Source organism: Myotis daubentonii, chromosome 7, assembly GCF_963259705.1.
Source record: "Myotis daubentonii chromosome 7, mMyoDau2.1, whole genome shotgun sequence".
NCBI classification, from domain to species: Eukaryota; Metazoa; Chordata; class Mammalia; order Chiroptera; family Vespertilionidae; genus Myotis; species Myotis daubentonii.
In genome coordinates this window covers 30,123,177-30,139,659 of record NC_081846.1, presented here as the reverse complement: position 1 = coordinate 30,139,659, position 16,483 = coordinate 30,123,177, and the positions used below count along the sequence as shown (strand labels likewise).

The window sequence follows — 16,483 nt, the reverse complement described above, 5'->3', positions numbered from 1 at the left end:
CTCAAGGCATTCTTCCTGGCTGAATATCTGGTATGCTTGCTTGGATTTCATTTTCTACTAAGTGCACAGACTGCTTGTCTGCCGTCTCCTGGCGTCCCATGTGAGACTGGATCTGGTGGACCTCCTTGTGCGTTTGCTGGTACAGCGGTTCCATGTCACTGGCCCAGCCGGGTCCAGCTCTGGCTTCCTCTGAACCTGATTCTCCTTCTTGAGTGTGTCCCTTATGGATGAGAGGAGTTGAAATCTGCAGTTTGTTGGGTTAGGCTGCAAAAGCGCAGGTGGTTCCTTTTGTGCCACTGGCACAGCTTGGGTGGGGATGTAAATTGAGTAGGGTGAGGTCTCAGGGAATCACCAGGGCGGAGCAAACAGCAATAGCGTCTCCCCGACTCCTTGCCTCTCTGAGACTCTGTGTCTCCGAGTCCCTGAGTGCCGGCGAGCAGCTCCGCAAGAAAGCCACCCTCGCTCTCTGACCTGCTGCAAGGCAGTCCCGCCTCTCCCCGTAGGGGTCTGGGACCTCAGAATCCCACCCCAAACAAGCTCAGTGGGTTTGAGAGCTTGTATCCCCTTCCGATGGAAAAAAACGCGCATCCAGTTGCAGCCCGCCTGGCGCGTGACTCTGTACCTCTGTTCTTGGCGCCTCTGCATCTCCTACTCAGTCTCAATGCGCTTCTTTCTTTCCTTCCAGTTGTAGAACTTCCACTGGGCCAGCTTTCCCATGGTTCTGAATGATAGCTGTTTTGTCTTATAGTTGGTAGTTTCAATGTTGTTGTGGGAGGCAGCACGCACAGGTCTGTACCTTATGCTACCATCTTGGTTCTCTCCAGGTGAATCATCTTTTCATATGTTTATTGGTCATGTGTATTTCTGTCTTTTTTTTTTGGTTAATCCTCACCTGAGGATATTTTTCCCTTTTTTTTTTTTTTTTTTTTTTTTAAAGAGAGAGTGGAAGGGAGGGATGAGGGGTGGAAAAAGAGAGAGAGAGGTGAGAGAGACACACTGATTGGTTGCCTCGACCAAGGCTGGGGAACAAACCTGCAATCTAGGTACGTGCCCTTGACCAGCAATCAAATCTGTGACCCTTTGGTGTGCCAGCTGATGCTCTATCACTGAGCCACACCTGCCAGGGCTGTCATATGTATTTCTTCAGTAACTGTCCACAGTCTTTGCTTATTTTTCTATGAGATTATTTATCCTTATTACTTTATATATTAACTAGGGGCCCAGTGCACAAATTTGTGCACCTTGAAAGGAACTGTGGGCCACAAGACTGCGGTGGACACAGGGGCGGGTCTCAGCCCATCCTCCGTGCCTCCACCTGGCCCCTCCTGCCACAGCCCCCAATCCTCTGTCTGCTGGCAGCCCCACTCATGGTGCTGCTCCCACACGCTGATGGCGCTGGCAGTGGGTGCAAGCGGGGCCAGTGCTGGCAATAGGTGCGAGCGCCAGGCCAGACTGCAGCACGCAAGAGCAAAGACTTTTCAGTAACCACCAGAGGCTCACCTTGATGACAGCGAGTGGTGCCCCACCTTGGTCTGGCGCCCCCACTCACCTGCTCCACCATCCCGCCACGGCCGATGCCTGCCATGTTCCACGCGTGCGCCCTGGTGGTCACTGCACATCATAGTGACTGGTTGTTCGTTTGTCCTGCCATTTGGTCTATTTGCATATTAGGGTTTTATATAGGTAACTTTTTAATACAGATAATATTAATGCTTTGCCTAGTAAATATGTGGTTAACGTTTTCTCTCAGGTAATTTATTAAATGTGTTTTAAGTATCATTTATGAAACAAAATTTTATTTAAATGTATGTGGGTTCCAGATTCAGAGTCTTGCATAGTATCTACCTCCAGATTAAAACAATATTCTTTTATTTCTTATGGCACTTTCACAGTGTATGTCTGTGTGTACAGCACTTAGTTCTTCAATCCATATGAAACTTTTCAATATATAGCACGAGAGAGAGAGAGAGAGAGAGAGAGAGAGCGAGAGAGAGAAATATTTAGGTAATTTTTAAAATTTTGTGACAATTTTGATTGTGAATTTGATTGTGAACCACTATAATTATTGAGTGGTTCCATATTTCCTCATTGACTTGAAATGTCAAATGGGCATCTATATATCTACACTAATAATAGACAAACATGGTAATTGACCGTACCTTCACTATGCCTGCCACTGGCTGATCCGAGCGATATGCAAATCAACCTCCAACAAAGATGGCGGCTAATTTGCATACTGCAAGCAGGGCGGGACAGCAAGAGCCGCCATCCAGGCCCCCGTGTGCAACCTGGGGGAGGGGGCTCAGGCGAAGCGATCGCTGATTGCCTCGCCCGAGCCCCCGCCTGCCCGCTGGGGACACGGGGCCCACTCCTGTGTGTGATCCGGGGGCAGGCAGGGGCTCAGGCGAGGTGATTGGCATTGCTTGCCTTCGCCTGAGCTCCCGCCCACCCGCCGGGGACAGGGGGCCCTCTCATAGAGAAAGAGAAAGAGAGAAAGAGAGAGAGGTGGAATTTGGCACCCCGCATCCCTCCCTGATTGGCCACTGCGATTCCAAGCCAGCGAGGGCTGCCTTCAGGCTGCAGCTCCAGGTCCCTCACCCCCACCCCAGGCCCGAGAGCACAGTGCTGGGCAGGGGCACCCAGGGATTCGGGAATGCAGTGTGAGGGGCCGGCACGACATGGGGGGGGGGGCTGTGTTTACACCGCCAAGTTCCCCACTTCTGCCCTGGCCCGTGCATCCCTCCTCCTTCCCCTCAGAGGCCCAGCTCCTGCCTACATGCTTGCTGGGCAGGCCCAAGTGCACCAGGGAGTGAGCCATGGGATCGGGATGGCCAATTCCTGGGATGGAACAGCCGGACCATGGTGATTCACGAGGGCGATGAGGCCCGTGGGGCATGTGCAGCCCTCGGGCGGCGGGGGTGGCCGGCCAAGCTGAGTCTGGCTTCAGTGGGGCCAGTGGGAGCCCAAGGCCACCCCAACCCCCACACGGCCTGGGCAGATGGTGGCTCAGTGGAGAGTGGTGTCTCCATGCGTGGTGCCCAGGGATGGCTGTGAGCTGCTGCAACCCTGCCCCACACTTCAGGGAGGGGGAGAAGGCTCGCAGCCACCAGCACCCTAGGCTGCACCGCCTGTGCCTCAGCCTGCCAGGTTGGCAGGGTCCAGAGCAGGTGAGCTACTCCCTTCCCCTAGTGGTAGAACAGGAAGGAGAGTGCTGGGTGCAGGGAGGGGACCTCAGCTGGGATCCTCCTGGTGTGGGGAAGGGGCTCAGCCTGGGCCCGGTGGGGAACTTAGGAAGTCTGGCGAAGCAGGCACTGGTTCATACCAATTCTTACTCTGCTATCTTCCTCTAGCTCTTCAAGCTAGCCCCCCTGCCCCACCAGTCCGGGGGAACGGGCTCTGGGTGACCTCCCTGAGCTCAAACTGTGGACCCAGACACCTCAAGGAAGAGTACCTGGCAGGGCCCGGGCAGGGACCGGTGCAGAACTACCAAGGCAGAGTTGCTTTGGTGTCTCAGTGAAGTTTGCAACTGACCCAAGGAGGAAACCCAAGAGGGGAAAGGCCGGAAGGCATAAATTGCCAGCACTTTAGCCACTTGAAAACAGCTCCACTTGGAATGTGAGGCGGTTGTATGTTCAGCTGAGAAGTGAGGGGGCTGAACTCCACCGTCGCTGGGCTCCTGTCAGTCCAAGGCCCAAGTGTCCACCACGACAAGGAAAGAACAGAGCGAGGGGCCCGGAGGTAGGGAGGACAATTGAAGAAAACCGTGTCTAGATTTTCCCCAGACCTCTCCTTCTTTCTGCTGCCTACAAGAGCCCCAGGCCCGGCCACAGTTCTGTCTCCATCTTTTAGTTCCCTATTCTCCAACCACAGAGGAAAGAAATAAGGAAGGGGTCTGTGCTGCCTTCAGAAAGTATCTATATACCTGATCGGCCAGTTGCCTTCCACAGAGGGAGGCCAGACTGCGGCTTAGGCCCGCTCCCCACAGGGACATCAGTAGGACATCCTGTGAGGGCTTCCAGACTGTTAGAGGGGGCAGGCTGGCCTAGGGATGCCCCCCGAGTACACAAATTTTTGTGCACCAGACCTCTAGTATATATATAAAAGCCTAAGCAACCATTAGGACCAAACGACCAGATCAGAACAACCAGTTGACCATGTGCACTGACCACCAGGGGCCATACGTTTAATGTAGGAGCTGCCCCCTGGTGGTCAGTGCACTCCCACAGCCAACCTCCCATGGCCAGCCAACCTCTCCCACCCCTTCCCCCGTCTGGCAGGCCCTGTCCAGCAGAGCCGGCAGGCCCCGGCCATCAGGTGCCGGCAGGCTCCAGCTGGCAGCCGGCAGGACCCGACTGGCCTGGCCCCAATCAGGACTGGGTGAGACGGCCCCCATAAGCCCTAATCGCCAGCCAGGCCTATGGACCCCACCCGTGCATGAATTTCGTGCACCAGGCCTCTAGTTTTAGAAAAGACTCAAAGGAGGGAAATGACTTGGATATAGGGAGACTAACAAGAAGTGACCCAGATGATTGGGCCCAAGTGTACAGTGACAGAATGGGAAAGTGGTGGGTATTATTTAAGGTATGATGAGCATGGTGGTGGTCCTGGAGTCAAGATATTTAATCTGAAGAATTATTCAGAGAAAAACTACAATTTAAATTTTAATATATAACTAAATGATCATTTTTTGTTTTTGTTTTTTTAAATCAAATTCACTATCCATCCAAAATAGAAACTTTTAGCAAACTTGAAATAAAAGGAAATGTTGTTAATGTGATTTTTATAAACATACAGAAAATATTATACTTTATGGCAAAATATGAAAAGCCTTCCTCTTAAGTCCAGGAATAAGAAAAGAATGTCTTACATCATTTCTTTTCAATATTTTAGTGAAAATCTTAGCCAATGGAATAAGGCAAGGATAAAGAAGACATGAGAATTAGGAAGGAAGAAATATGTATCATTATTCAGAGGTGACATGAATATATCCAAAAATCTAAAAGAATTATAAATTATTAGAATTAGCAACTGACTTTTGGCAAGATCACTAGATCTTTTTTTTTTTTTAAATATGGAATGCTTCACGAATTTTTGTGTCATCCTTGCGCAGGGGCCATGCTAATCTTCTCTGTATCGTTCCAATTTTAGTATATGTGCAGCCGAAGCGAGCACAAGATCACTAGATCTTGATAAAAGTTCTAGATAAAAGGAAATTTACCAGAAACAAAAATCAATTGTTTTTGTTACTAGTTACAAACAGAAAATAAAACTTTAAAAAGGAATTTAATTTAAAATAGAACAAAGAGGTCAAACACCTAGCAATCTAACAAATATATGTAAGATTTCTACTCTATGAGAAATCATTGAGCAAAATTAAAGAATAGCTAAAAAACTCTAAAAGTAAGTATATATTTGTGGATTTGAAACTTGATAATAAAGATGTTAGTTGACCACAAATGGATCTACACATTGCATTATAATCCCAATCAAAACATCAATAGGTATTTTTGTGGAAATGTAAGCTGATTGTAAAAATAAATAAAATAACATAGTTGTGAGATGACTAACAGCTACTACAAACATTTTCATTGGAATGTTAAGTTTGACTAATTTGTCATTGGAAGAAGACAATGCAATATAAATCCTTAAACATTTTTCAATATTTGCTGCCACATACCAGGCATACTACTGGGTATTTTGCAAAGAACACTGCACAGAATCTCAGTTTCTGAGATGCTCAGAGAAAAACGGGTTCCGTAGTCACATGCCTGTAGGAAAAATTCCATGCTACAATCTCCTCTTGGAGATTTCATATTGCGCAATAGGATTTTAAAGGCTCTGAAAAATTTGGAGAAGCAAATAGAATGGTGTTTAATCCTGGATTTTCTAAACTTATTCGATCATGAAACATCTCTTAGGGAAACACTGGTTTAGAGTGCTTTAAAAAAACTTTTTTAAAAATATATTTTATTGATTTTTTACAGAGAGGAAGGGAGAGAGATAGAGAGTTAGAAACATCGATGAGAGAGAAACTTCGATCAGCTGCCTCCTGCACATCTCCTATTGGGGATGTGCCAGCAACCCAGGTACATGCCCTTGACCGGAATCGAACCTGGGTCCCTTCAGTCCGCAGGCCAACGCTCTATCCACTGAGCCAAACCAGTTTCGGCTTAAAAAATTTTTAAAAGTATGTTTATTGATGAAAGAGAGAAGGAGGGGGGGGGGGGGAGGAGGGAGCGTGAGTGTGCATGCACCCAGACTGGGGATCGAACCTGCAACCCTTTTGGTGTAAGGGACGATACTTCAACCAACTGAGCCACCTGGTCAGGGCTAGAGTGCTTTTTCATATACATTTGGTTTTCACCAAATCTGGGAAGTGGCCAAGGGTTGAACTGTTCATTTTAGAGATGAAGAAATAGAACCTCTGGCAGGTGAAGATTTACACCAGACCATACATCTAGCTAGTAATACAGAATCTTTGATGCAAATGCAATTTTCCTGGAAAAAAAAATAAAAATAAGAAACCCAGGGCTTTCTCTCAGGTAAAACACTATTTTCATGTGAAATAGCATTTTAGAGATGGAATAAACCTTAGTGATCCTTTAAACTAGTAACCTTATTATGTTGATGAGGCAACTGGGCCCAGACAAATTAAGCGCCTTGCCCCAGGTCAAGAGCTTGCAGATTAGCAGGACTAAAAGGATCCATGACTCAGTGACTCCCCATTAAGTGCTCTACTGCCCCATATAATTAGGAGGTAAATCTGTGTCAATGCAGGGTGAACCCAAATTAACTGCCCAGATTGAATAGGTGCTGAATGAATGATTTACCTGGAAATAGATGATGCTAGAGCTATGTGGAGTCGTCATGTAATTTTGAAATGAGGACTTAAGAGCCACTCGATGACTTGTTGATAATATGATAAAGTACTGAATATTGTTACTTTTAAGAGTTTAATCACATTATTTGTATTATTTTACCCCTCTCCTCCAAAAAGTGCCACATGCCACTTGAAAAAATTAAAAGGAATCGAAACTGTGGATTAAAAATGTTTTCACAACTCTAATGGGGCACATCCTGGAGTGTCACAGATTGGGAATTATTTTTCTGAAGTGTGTCAGGTATGAGGAATAGAAGAGTAATGAAGAAGGATAAACACCTGGCCAAACCTGTAGGGCAGGGAAGGGTGTTTACAGCAGGTGCTGCTGTCAGAAAGAGCAGCAGGGAAAACCAAAACCTTCCTTGAGCAGGGTGGGGCTGAAAGTTCTAAAATGCAGTGAGGAAGGGAAAAGCCTATCTTTTAACGATAGAGGGAAAAACAAGGGGTTGGGGGAGAAAGACAGCTGAAAAAGAGGAGGGTAAGTCAAGCCATAAAAAGTGGACGGGTAAAATACATGACTTTGGGCTTTAAAAGAAGCAGGCGTGCTATGGCTGGTGGCCATTGGGCAGAATGGGCGAGGTAGCTTTGAAGTCTGAGGTAGCTCTTAAGTCTGCAGAATCATTCAGTTCCATCAGAGGGAGGGTTCCATTAGGGATAAGGAAAGAGTAAGCTTTATTTTCTCCATGTATTTGACTCTGAGGACCTTATGTGGGGGACAGGCCCAAAACAGAGCATAATTTAGGGGTTCCTGGGAAAACACCATCACAATAACAAGTTGACTGCATCCCATGCAGCTCTCAAAATCTGCAATCTGGTGTCTTCTTAATATGATTTCAATTTACTTGAGACATTCTGTTCTCTAAGCTTTATTGGAGGGCAAGTAAATCTATTCACTATACCACCTTTGCCTTGTTTTACCCTCCACATGTTTTTGTAGCTCATTAGTATTATCTTACAACCAGCATGGCAAGAGAGGGCAATCCTTTAGTTTGTCAAAAATAATTATTACCTACATTAAAAACGAAAACAAAAGCAAAAATCAAAGGTCAGAAGTTTTTAGACACTAACATCTCCTTAAAATTTCCCAAGTAATCATTAACTCATTTGCACCCCCTCTAAATTCGTAAAATTAGATTTACACCCCCCCGCCCCCCCCTCCAAAATACCACAGCAGGATCTTTGGTGACAAATTATTAATGCTGCCCATCATTTAATGTGGGAGGTGGTGCTGGTGAAACTGTTGCACAGAGTAGGGCAACATGTCTGAGTAAGAGTTAACCATTTTAATTTTTTATTGCTTTTCTCTGATTATAAACATAAATGCTCATTGTAGAAAAATTCAGATCTTTCAGAAATATGCAATGAAGAAAGTGAAAGCAATCCCTAAGAGTGAATCACTCCAGCTTTTCCCTCCAACATTTATTTTAAACAAAATAAAACTGTAGTTGTTTTTTAAACAGGATTATACGATGTTTAATCCAGCAACTTGCTTTTCTTGATTACAATTTTACTTGTTCTACTGAATAATCAGAGATCCATCACATCACTTTAAAAGGCTGCATATTTTTCTGTAGAAAAGATGTTTTTACAATTATTTTACTTTGGTGAACATTCTTGCTCACATATCCTTGTATACATGTGAAAGCATTTTTGAATAGAAAATCCTAGATATGGATTTGCTTGGACAACATGTCCAAGTATTAACATTTTCATTAGACTGTTCTTAAATTTTAAATCTTTAAAATTGGTCAGTGGCTTGAAATGGCAAATGACTTTGTTGCAAAGTCTCTCAAACAACAGTCACCAAGTCTAGTTTTCTTTAATTCCCTTTTCAGGAGTCACTGAGATAACAGTTTATTGTCACAGGCTCACATTCAATCTCAGTTTGTCAGTGTTACAATTCTAAAGCATGCCAAAAATATTTTTGGGGAGTGAGCTTTTGGATTTTTTTTCAGATGACATTAGCTTCAGGTATGTTTTTGAAGTTTTGAGTAGGCTTTAGAAAGACAGATAAAATCAGACTAATCTACTACCCAATTCTCCCTTCTTTTAGCTGCTGCAGAGAACATGATGTGGCTCTTGGGACAACCACCTGGGGTTACTAGCTGCAGGAGGCCACATCTGACAATTCTCATCTATTTAGGGTATGGGTACTATTTCTAGCAGTTTTCAGTATATGTCACATTGAACCTAAGCCACTAACTCTGACTACACTTCCATTTTAAGAAGACAGACTTTCAAGAGCAAAAATACTTAGAATAGGAACCTCCTGGACCACCCACTCTAAAATGACTTTTGCTTCCTCTGGACTCACAGATTTAAAAATGTCTGTGCTATTCATTAACTTGTCAATTTTCTTTTGGACGTCAAAAAAAGATATAAAAGTTAAACGTTTAAGTGTTTATATAAATCAAATGACAGACTATATTATCCCCACTGTATTATAACCTTCATGAGAGGAGGTACTTGGTTTAGTTCACTGATGTTTCTCAGTATCTAGAACAGTACCTAGCCTATAAAAGGTGTTCAATACATATTTGTTGAATGAATAATAAATTCTTGAAAGGCAGAAATCTTCTTATATTTTGCATCCCCATAGTAAATGCCAAATTGCTGATAAAAATTAAGGAAAGACTCTTCATCCAGGAACACAACTTAAGAATTTTTTAAGAAGCTAAGTATGTAATATCCCTGGCCTAAATAAAATTCAAGATTCTTCCCGGCCTTAACTTTTATGAAGTACTAGTTTTTTAAAAAAAGAATCCAAATATATATACATATGTACATAAAACTAAAGTAAGAATTGGATCTTTGATTTAGAAAGCAGTGCACTGATTTTTTTTAAACCTTCACTCATCATTATAAAGATCAGACTTGACCTCAAGCTGCATTCTATAAAGTTCCTTGTTAAAAACAAAACAAAACAGAACCCAAACAAAAACATGGCATCAAGTCGTTAACTGGGAATGCCTTTGTAAGCCTTAAAAAAGCTTTTAATGTTACTGTGTAAGCAAGAAGGCAAAGGAAATATTTGTGTACATTTTATATTCTACACTTTGCCAATGGTGATATGCCTTCAAATCCATGTCATATGTGCAATTATTTGGATTTAAAGCCAATAAAAATAAAAGCAGTAAAAAATGTATAAAAAAGGGAATCTGAGTGAAAGAAGTATCCATCTAAACCTAGTGCATATTTTGGATAAAATACAACATTTGGGGGAATAAAGGCAGAAAGTGAGATAAAAAATGTACAAGAGTTTTAGAAACTTACTCCAAAAAATAGTCCATCTTATAAAGCACATTTTAATTCTACTCTTTTAGTACTTATTTATGTCAGACCACCTCTTAGTGGATGTTTGGTTTCCTGTGTCGAGATTGAGAAAAATTACTTTGCGGTTAGAAAATAGCATATTCTCAAGACAGCTGACTGAAAAAACCTTTTTTAGCTTACTATTTTTTACAATAAATTTTACTTTTTAAAGAGAGTAAATTAATCAGATTGAGATTAACTCTCACTGGTAGAACTGTAGTGAATATATTCAATTTGCTTAAAAAAGAAAATGGATCATCCCTGGAAAGAATTTTATATATAAGCAACTCACAGAAATAGGGCCTAAAATAAAGGAGAGTTTTTGATCTGTAAACAAAAAGAAAAAAAAGGAGAAAGAAAAAAATTTAAGAATATTGGGTTGGGGAGGGCAAGATTTCATAAAACAGAGCAGTTAAAGTGCCCAAGTTACAGTAGAGAGCAAAGTCTGAAGAATGTCAACAACAGACGCATTCTTGGGGAAAACTAATGTCAAGCCCACTCCTATGGCTCATTTCCTAAAACAAAACGGTAGACAAGTATTCAGCTTGCTGAGGCTTACAATGCTGGAGTATAGTGCACTTGTTATACCAGACCAGTGAGCAAAAGAATTACTCAAAAAAATTTTAAGAAGACATACTATGGGAAAGACTATAAAATAAAAATTAGAACATTCTTACCTAAGGTAGATTAAAATAAAAAATGAAGTAGGAATAGGGTAAGAAGATATTACTCGTCCCAATCACTCATGTCAGGAGGATAAGAATCGTTAGGATCATACATCTTAAAGCGAATGGAAAAGAGTCATTCCTAAAAACTGTACAAAAAAATTTTTTTTTCAAAAATTAAGAAATTCCAATTCAATGTGTAAATATTCCTTAAAAAAAAGGTTTAACTTAAAATTTAGCTTTGGCAGGCTATCACATGGGAATGTTAATATTATGCCTGCAATATCTATACATTTTAGATTAAAAAAATCAAAATATGTATTACTTCTATTTTAAAAGGTGCTTTTGAAGCTATTAAAAAAAAACCATTCTCTGCCTAGTTTATTTAAGGACTCATGGGGAAAAAAAACCCCGATGAAATATTCATTATCTACACCAAAGCAAATACATACAAAGTTCTAAATGTCATTTTATAGGAGTACCATCTAGCCTAGTGCAAGGTGCATGAACCTCGCTCTCCGTGACAGGCGTGAGCTCCGCCAGGAATCAGAAGCGTGTTGAGTGGAGGCCCCGTTCAGGTCCTGCATTTCCTGGGCACAGTGGGTCCCCCCAGCGCCCCCTCAGCAGCTCAGGTAACACAAAAACAGGCCGCGGCCGCTGGACCACAGCGAGAATCCCAGCCCCGGCCTTATTGTTGTGGAGCAGATGTCACGATGGGTGGGGCTGACGCGCAGAGCAGCTGAAACCTTTTGGTACCACCCCCTGCACTTTCCATGGAAGAGTAAGGCTCCCAAAAGGTAAGGGCGACGCTCGCGAGGATCAGTTCCTACTAGAAATAAGGAAGTTACGATGGGACCGTGGTACACGTGAAGGCCACAAGGAGATTTTTAAAAAATCCCCCAGGATTAAGTTCTACCCAGGGAAAGAGACCGGCCCCTTTCCCCCTCCCCTGCCGACTCCTCCTTGGGACACTTGGATGAGTCTTTCTTTCCCTCCTTCCCACGCTGAGGTGAGGCGGTACGCAAGCCCGGGGCGCCTGTTTTTCTCTTCGCGCGGAGAGAACTCGACGGGTAGGAACCCTCGGTCGCAGGGAGGGAGAGCGCGGCGTGGTGCGGAGGCAGAGAAAGCTCGCCTGGGCCGAGCCGGGCCGGGATTGGGAAGGGACCGGCGGGCCGCCGGGCCGACTGAGGAGGCCGAGGTGACGAGGGAAATCTGCCGGCTGGGAGCCGGGACCGGGCGCTTCCGGCAGGCCCCAGCCACTCTCGGCCCAGCGCGGCTGGCGTTCCGGGCTCCCCCGGGGCGGACAGGTAGTTAGTCGAGAGTGTAAACCGCGGTTCGCACTTGCCTGGGAGCGGGTGATCAACATCTGGTAGTAGTCTTTGCTCGGCGCTTTGCCTTGTCCTACAATTTCGAACAGAATCTCCGGCAGCCACGACGCCATCTTGGGACGCCACCGTCGTCGCTAAGACAACCAGGAAGAGGCGGGGCTTGGTTGGGGTCATGAGGCCAAAGCCCTACTTTCAATCGAACTCTTCTTTTTTTGAGCTGGCAGGGGGTTTGTAACTTGAGGTGATGTTCCCTTTTCCCAGGGTCTCAGGGCACTCTGACCGGTAAACTTTCCACCTCAGGCCTCCGGTGACCCGAAAGGGAATTAGTTCCTGCTACCACGGAGGGGCGGGGGTGACCCCGGCGGAGGGATATCGAGTGAAGCTTCACATTTCCCTTCCTGGTCCCTCGAAGGGATCGGGAGGAGGTCGCAGGCCGCCGGGAAGTTGATCCAGGCGTTAGGGTAGGGAGGGGCGATGTGATGGGCCACGAGTAGGGAGCGGGGCCGGGCCCGCGGACCAGTCCGTCAGCGCAAGCGGAGGGCAAAGTAGTTCCTGAGGGTGTTGGAACGGGCGGGGAGGGAGGCGGCGCAGGCGGAGGCGCACGCCGCCGCGGTGCTGCGGCTCAGCTGATAATTGAAGGGACCCGAGGAGCCGCCGCCGCCGCTGCCGCTGTCTGGGGGGTGGGGGAGCGAGTGGAAGTTACTGCCGCGCCACCGAGTCCGGACCGGAGACTTTGGGGCCCAACTAGGTAACTGGGGCGCAGTTGCGAGCGGTGGGGTCCGGCCTGGGGGGAGGGGGATATGCTGAGGGGTTGGGGGGAGGTGACGGTGGGGAGGAGCTGGAACAGAAAGTCCCAGGAAGCCCGGTTGTGTCATCGCCGCGAATCGGCCCCCGCTCGGCCTGCTCCCGGCGGCGGCAGGGCCGCAGAAGGACCGGGCTCGGGGGTTGACTGGCGAGACGCTCGAGGGACACCGCGGCCGGAGGAACCTAGACTGGGCGGGAGCTGTGGGGGCGGGGGGGTCGCTGGGTTCCCCCCTCCGGTACCCCGCAATGAGGAGGGCCCTGGACGGAACCGGGGTGAGGCGTGCGTGTTTTTTTTTTTGAGCCCGGAGGGGGCCGGGAGCCGGAAGTGGGCTTGGGAGCTTGGAGGGCGTCTAGGAAGAGAGAAAGTGGGGGGCCGGAAGTGCAGGTGGGAGGTGTGAAGACCGTGAGGGTTCCCCGGAAATGGGATGGGGGCCCGGAAACCGGGTGAGGGGAGGCTCCAGGGCCAGGGACGTCCCGGAAATGGAAACTAGGGAGCAGCTCGAGTGACAACAGTTGTGGCCCGCGAGGGTCAGAGGAGGGAGAGGCCGGAGGGACTTTCGACCGCAGTAAGGGGTTTGCTGCCCGGGGGGACGGTTGAGGGCGGGCGGGGCCGTGGACGGGGTCCGCGCTGGGCAGTGTTAGTCGTGGGAAGTTGACGCTGAGGGAGGTTGACGACGAGACGGGCCTGGGCATGCGGGGGGGGGGGGGCATGAAAAGAGCCCCAGAAACTTGGCTGAGAGGAGCGGAGCATCCTTGTAAAAAGGCCAGAACGGATTTGGGGGGAGGGGGTCCAATTGTCACTCCGTTCGTATTAGCATTCAAAGCGACTCAGGCGATTAATTTATTTATATATGGGTTACATAAAACGTATTATACCGTTTATCCATTCAGTTCCCCCTCTTTCTCCTCCGCCCTTCTCCACAGTGAGTGGGTTTTTACCTCAGAAACAAGTGAGAGGGGAGTTCAAATAACGAAGGTTGTAACACCCCAAACCCTGGCCTCCGGGTCGCTCCCTTCCTCAGAATAAGGGAAAGCCTAAATTTCTCGGAGAAACTAATGACGATTTAAAAACACACGCTAACGGGGGGAAATAAGTTAGACGTTGAAACTCCTGCGGAGGGGCGGGAGGGAGTCGGTCCCCCGTGTGCTGAGGGGGACGGAAGGGGCTGCTCCGACACCCTTGCAGATTGGTCGGCGATAAGGCCGTTTTGTCTGGCGGAGGGTTAGCTTCAGCTTCAGCAGCGTGCCCGGCGGTGGGTACAGTTTAATTGCCTCGTTAGTTGCGGGGAGGAGGGACTGTACCAGTGTAAACATCCGTGTGTGCTTGGGGGTTGGGGGGCGTTTAAAAGCAGTGAATCGTCCTGAGTGGACTTCCCCCTGCGCCCCTGCTGTCTCCCTCCCTAGTTGGCGTTCCTGACTCTGCCTGGGCTGCCAGATCACCCGATCCCCGGGCTTTACTCTGTTCTGTAGGCCCTTTAGTGGTGCCTGTAACTTTCAAGTCCCTTCCAGTCTCTCTAGATATTTTTCACATTTCATTTTTTAAAGACCCGTGAAGTTGAGGCTCAGAATCTCCTCTCTGAAAACAAAACAAAAAATATATACGGGTTAGAAAGTTTGAAAGAGCTATTGACTGAGGTGAAAAACCGAGTCTTGGAACAAAGGTCCTAGTTGTTAGAGAAAAAGGCAAGAGGCCTATATATGAGACCTGTGTGTCGCACGTACACGGGGGATAGGGGCTTGGAGAAGGGACACAGGGTTGAGGAGTGGAATTATCAGAGGTTTAGAGACAATAAATTACAAAGGGTGTTAGGCTTATTTTAATATTTACATCATGCAAGGAGGTTAATTTTCAGTGTGAATTTTGGAATAAACAGTTTCTAATTTTTTTTGAAACTCCCTGTTCCATATTCAGCCCCAGGAATATTGAATTAATGTGGCTTTTATAACATCTTTGTGAGATTGTTTAGGGAGTTTTTTTATTTTTTATTTTATGCTTAAAAGAGCATATTAACATGATTGGGGTTTGTGGGCTTTTTCCATAACTGCCTTTCTATGAATGTGCCAGTATCCGTAAGAATTGAATAACTGTAATTAAGATTATCATTTTTTCCATTTGCTCCCCAGTTTTTCAGGAGTTTGAGTGGCAAATCTGCTCAGCTGACATTTACTATTTAGTTTGTGTCCATAAACAGACATTTTATTTTAGTTTTTCATTTACTTTCTAAAAGTTTTAAAATATTTCTGGCAGTTAGAGTTCTAGAAGGTGCTAAACTAAAGTAATTATATTTTTTAAATGAAGGGGATGCTGGGCCAGGGTAAAGTCGATGTTTTTTCCCAAGTAAATTTGGAGTAATGTTTAACATTCCATTCTAACTTTAAGATTACTGGATTTATGTTATCTCCATAAGGTTTTATTATCCTATTTTAAAGACTCCATCCTAACAGACACATACTGGTTTAGGAATTCATACCTTAACAGTAGGTACCTGTGTGACCTTGAGCTATTCACTTACCTTATCTGGTCTACAGTACTTCTTTATCTGTAAAACCGGGTACCTCGCTGGGTGGTTGTGAGACTCAGTGAATATAATGGTTGTGAAAAACGACAAACAGCTAAATAAGTGTAAGATATTATTTTAAGAAAATAACATTAGTTATTTTGAGGTCATTAAGAAAAACAACAGTTTCTGCCCTGGCCAGGGGGTTCAGTTGTTTGGCATATCCTTTATACCAAAAGGTGGCAGGTTCAACCCTATTCAGGAGAGGAGGCATGGGTGTTTCTCTCCCCATCTTTCCCCTCCCTCTCCCTGTCTGAAAAATCAATAGAAAATGAAAAGAATAAAAGTTTCTTATCAGTGGTGGTGATTGGGGGAGGTTGATGGTAGTTTGAAGATAAGAAGTTACAGCACTTTATAATTTTAAATTGCTGCTAAAGTAGTGGAACTTGTGCCCGATTTCTATCTGTTGAAGTAATTTTTGTTTTGCATCAACATGCTAGGTAATTTTTCACCATACAGCCTACTGAATAAATTTGTTAACCCTCTTTAGAAAAATTTCAAACAAAAATTTCTTCACATTTTTATTATTGTTATTTTTTTGTCGGAATTTTCTTTCTTTCTTAATCCCTTCATCTTTTTCACCCAGCTTCCCCAATCCCCCCTCTAACAGCTGTCAGTTTCTCTTTTGTTTGTTAGTTTATTTTGTTAATTAGATTCACATATAAGTGAAATCATATGGTACTTGTCTTTCTCTGACTGGTATATTTCACTTAGCATAGTACTCTCCAAGGCAATCCATGGTGTCAGAAAAGGTAAGATTTCCTTTTTTTCCGGCAGAGTAGTAATCCATTGTGTAAATGTACCACAGCTTTTTTTATTCACTCATCTTTCTACTGAGGGGCACTTGGGCTGCTTCCAAATCTTGGTTATTGTAAATAATGCTGCAGTGAACATGGGAGTGTCTATGTATTTTGAATTAGTGTTTTGGGTTTCTCT

General features: G+C 45.4%; 2 protein-coding genes and 1 non-coding gene across 32 annotated transcripts in view; 1 reads left to right on the top strand and 2 right to left on the bottom strand.

The window, feature by feature from the left end:
* FBXO36 (F-box protein 36) overlaps window positions 1-12,387 on the bottom strand; it is a 63,085-nt gene extending 50,698 nt beyond the window's left edge. The window contains exon 1 of the mRNA XM_059703444.1: window positions 12,203-12,387. Within this exon, the coding sequence (XP_059559427.1) occupies window positions 12,203-12,298 (96 nt within the window). The 5' untranslated portion in view covers window positions 12,299-12,387. The remainder of the gene's footprint in view (window positions 1-12,202) is intronic.
* Window positions 5,066-5,172, bottom strand: LOC132238902 (U6 spliceosomal RNA). The gene has a single exon (XR_009453878.1). It is a non-coding gene; the product is annotated as a U6 spliceosomal RNA (small nuclear RNA).
* The window catches only part of TRIP12 (thyroid hormone receptor interactor 12), a 128,315-nt gene continuing 123,361 nt past the window's right edge, over window positions 11,530-16,483 (top strand). For 17 of the 30 annotated variants that reach the window (XM_059703438.1, XM_059703437.1, XM_059703435.1 and 14 more), the window contains exon 1: window positions 12,790-12,933. The gene's annotated coding sequence lies outside the window, so the exon portion shown is untranslated. Of the gene's footprint in view, window positions 11,655-11,779; window positions 11,928-12,505; window positions 12,647-12,783; window positions 12,934-13,101; window positions 13,263-13,403; window positions 13,556-16,483 lie in introns of those variants that run through there. The other 13 variants (XM_059703429.1, XM_059703417.1, XM_059703426.1 and 10 more) reach the window with 8 other exon arrangements.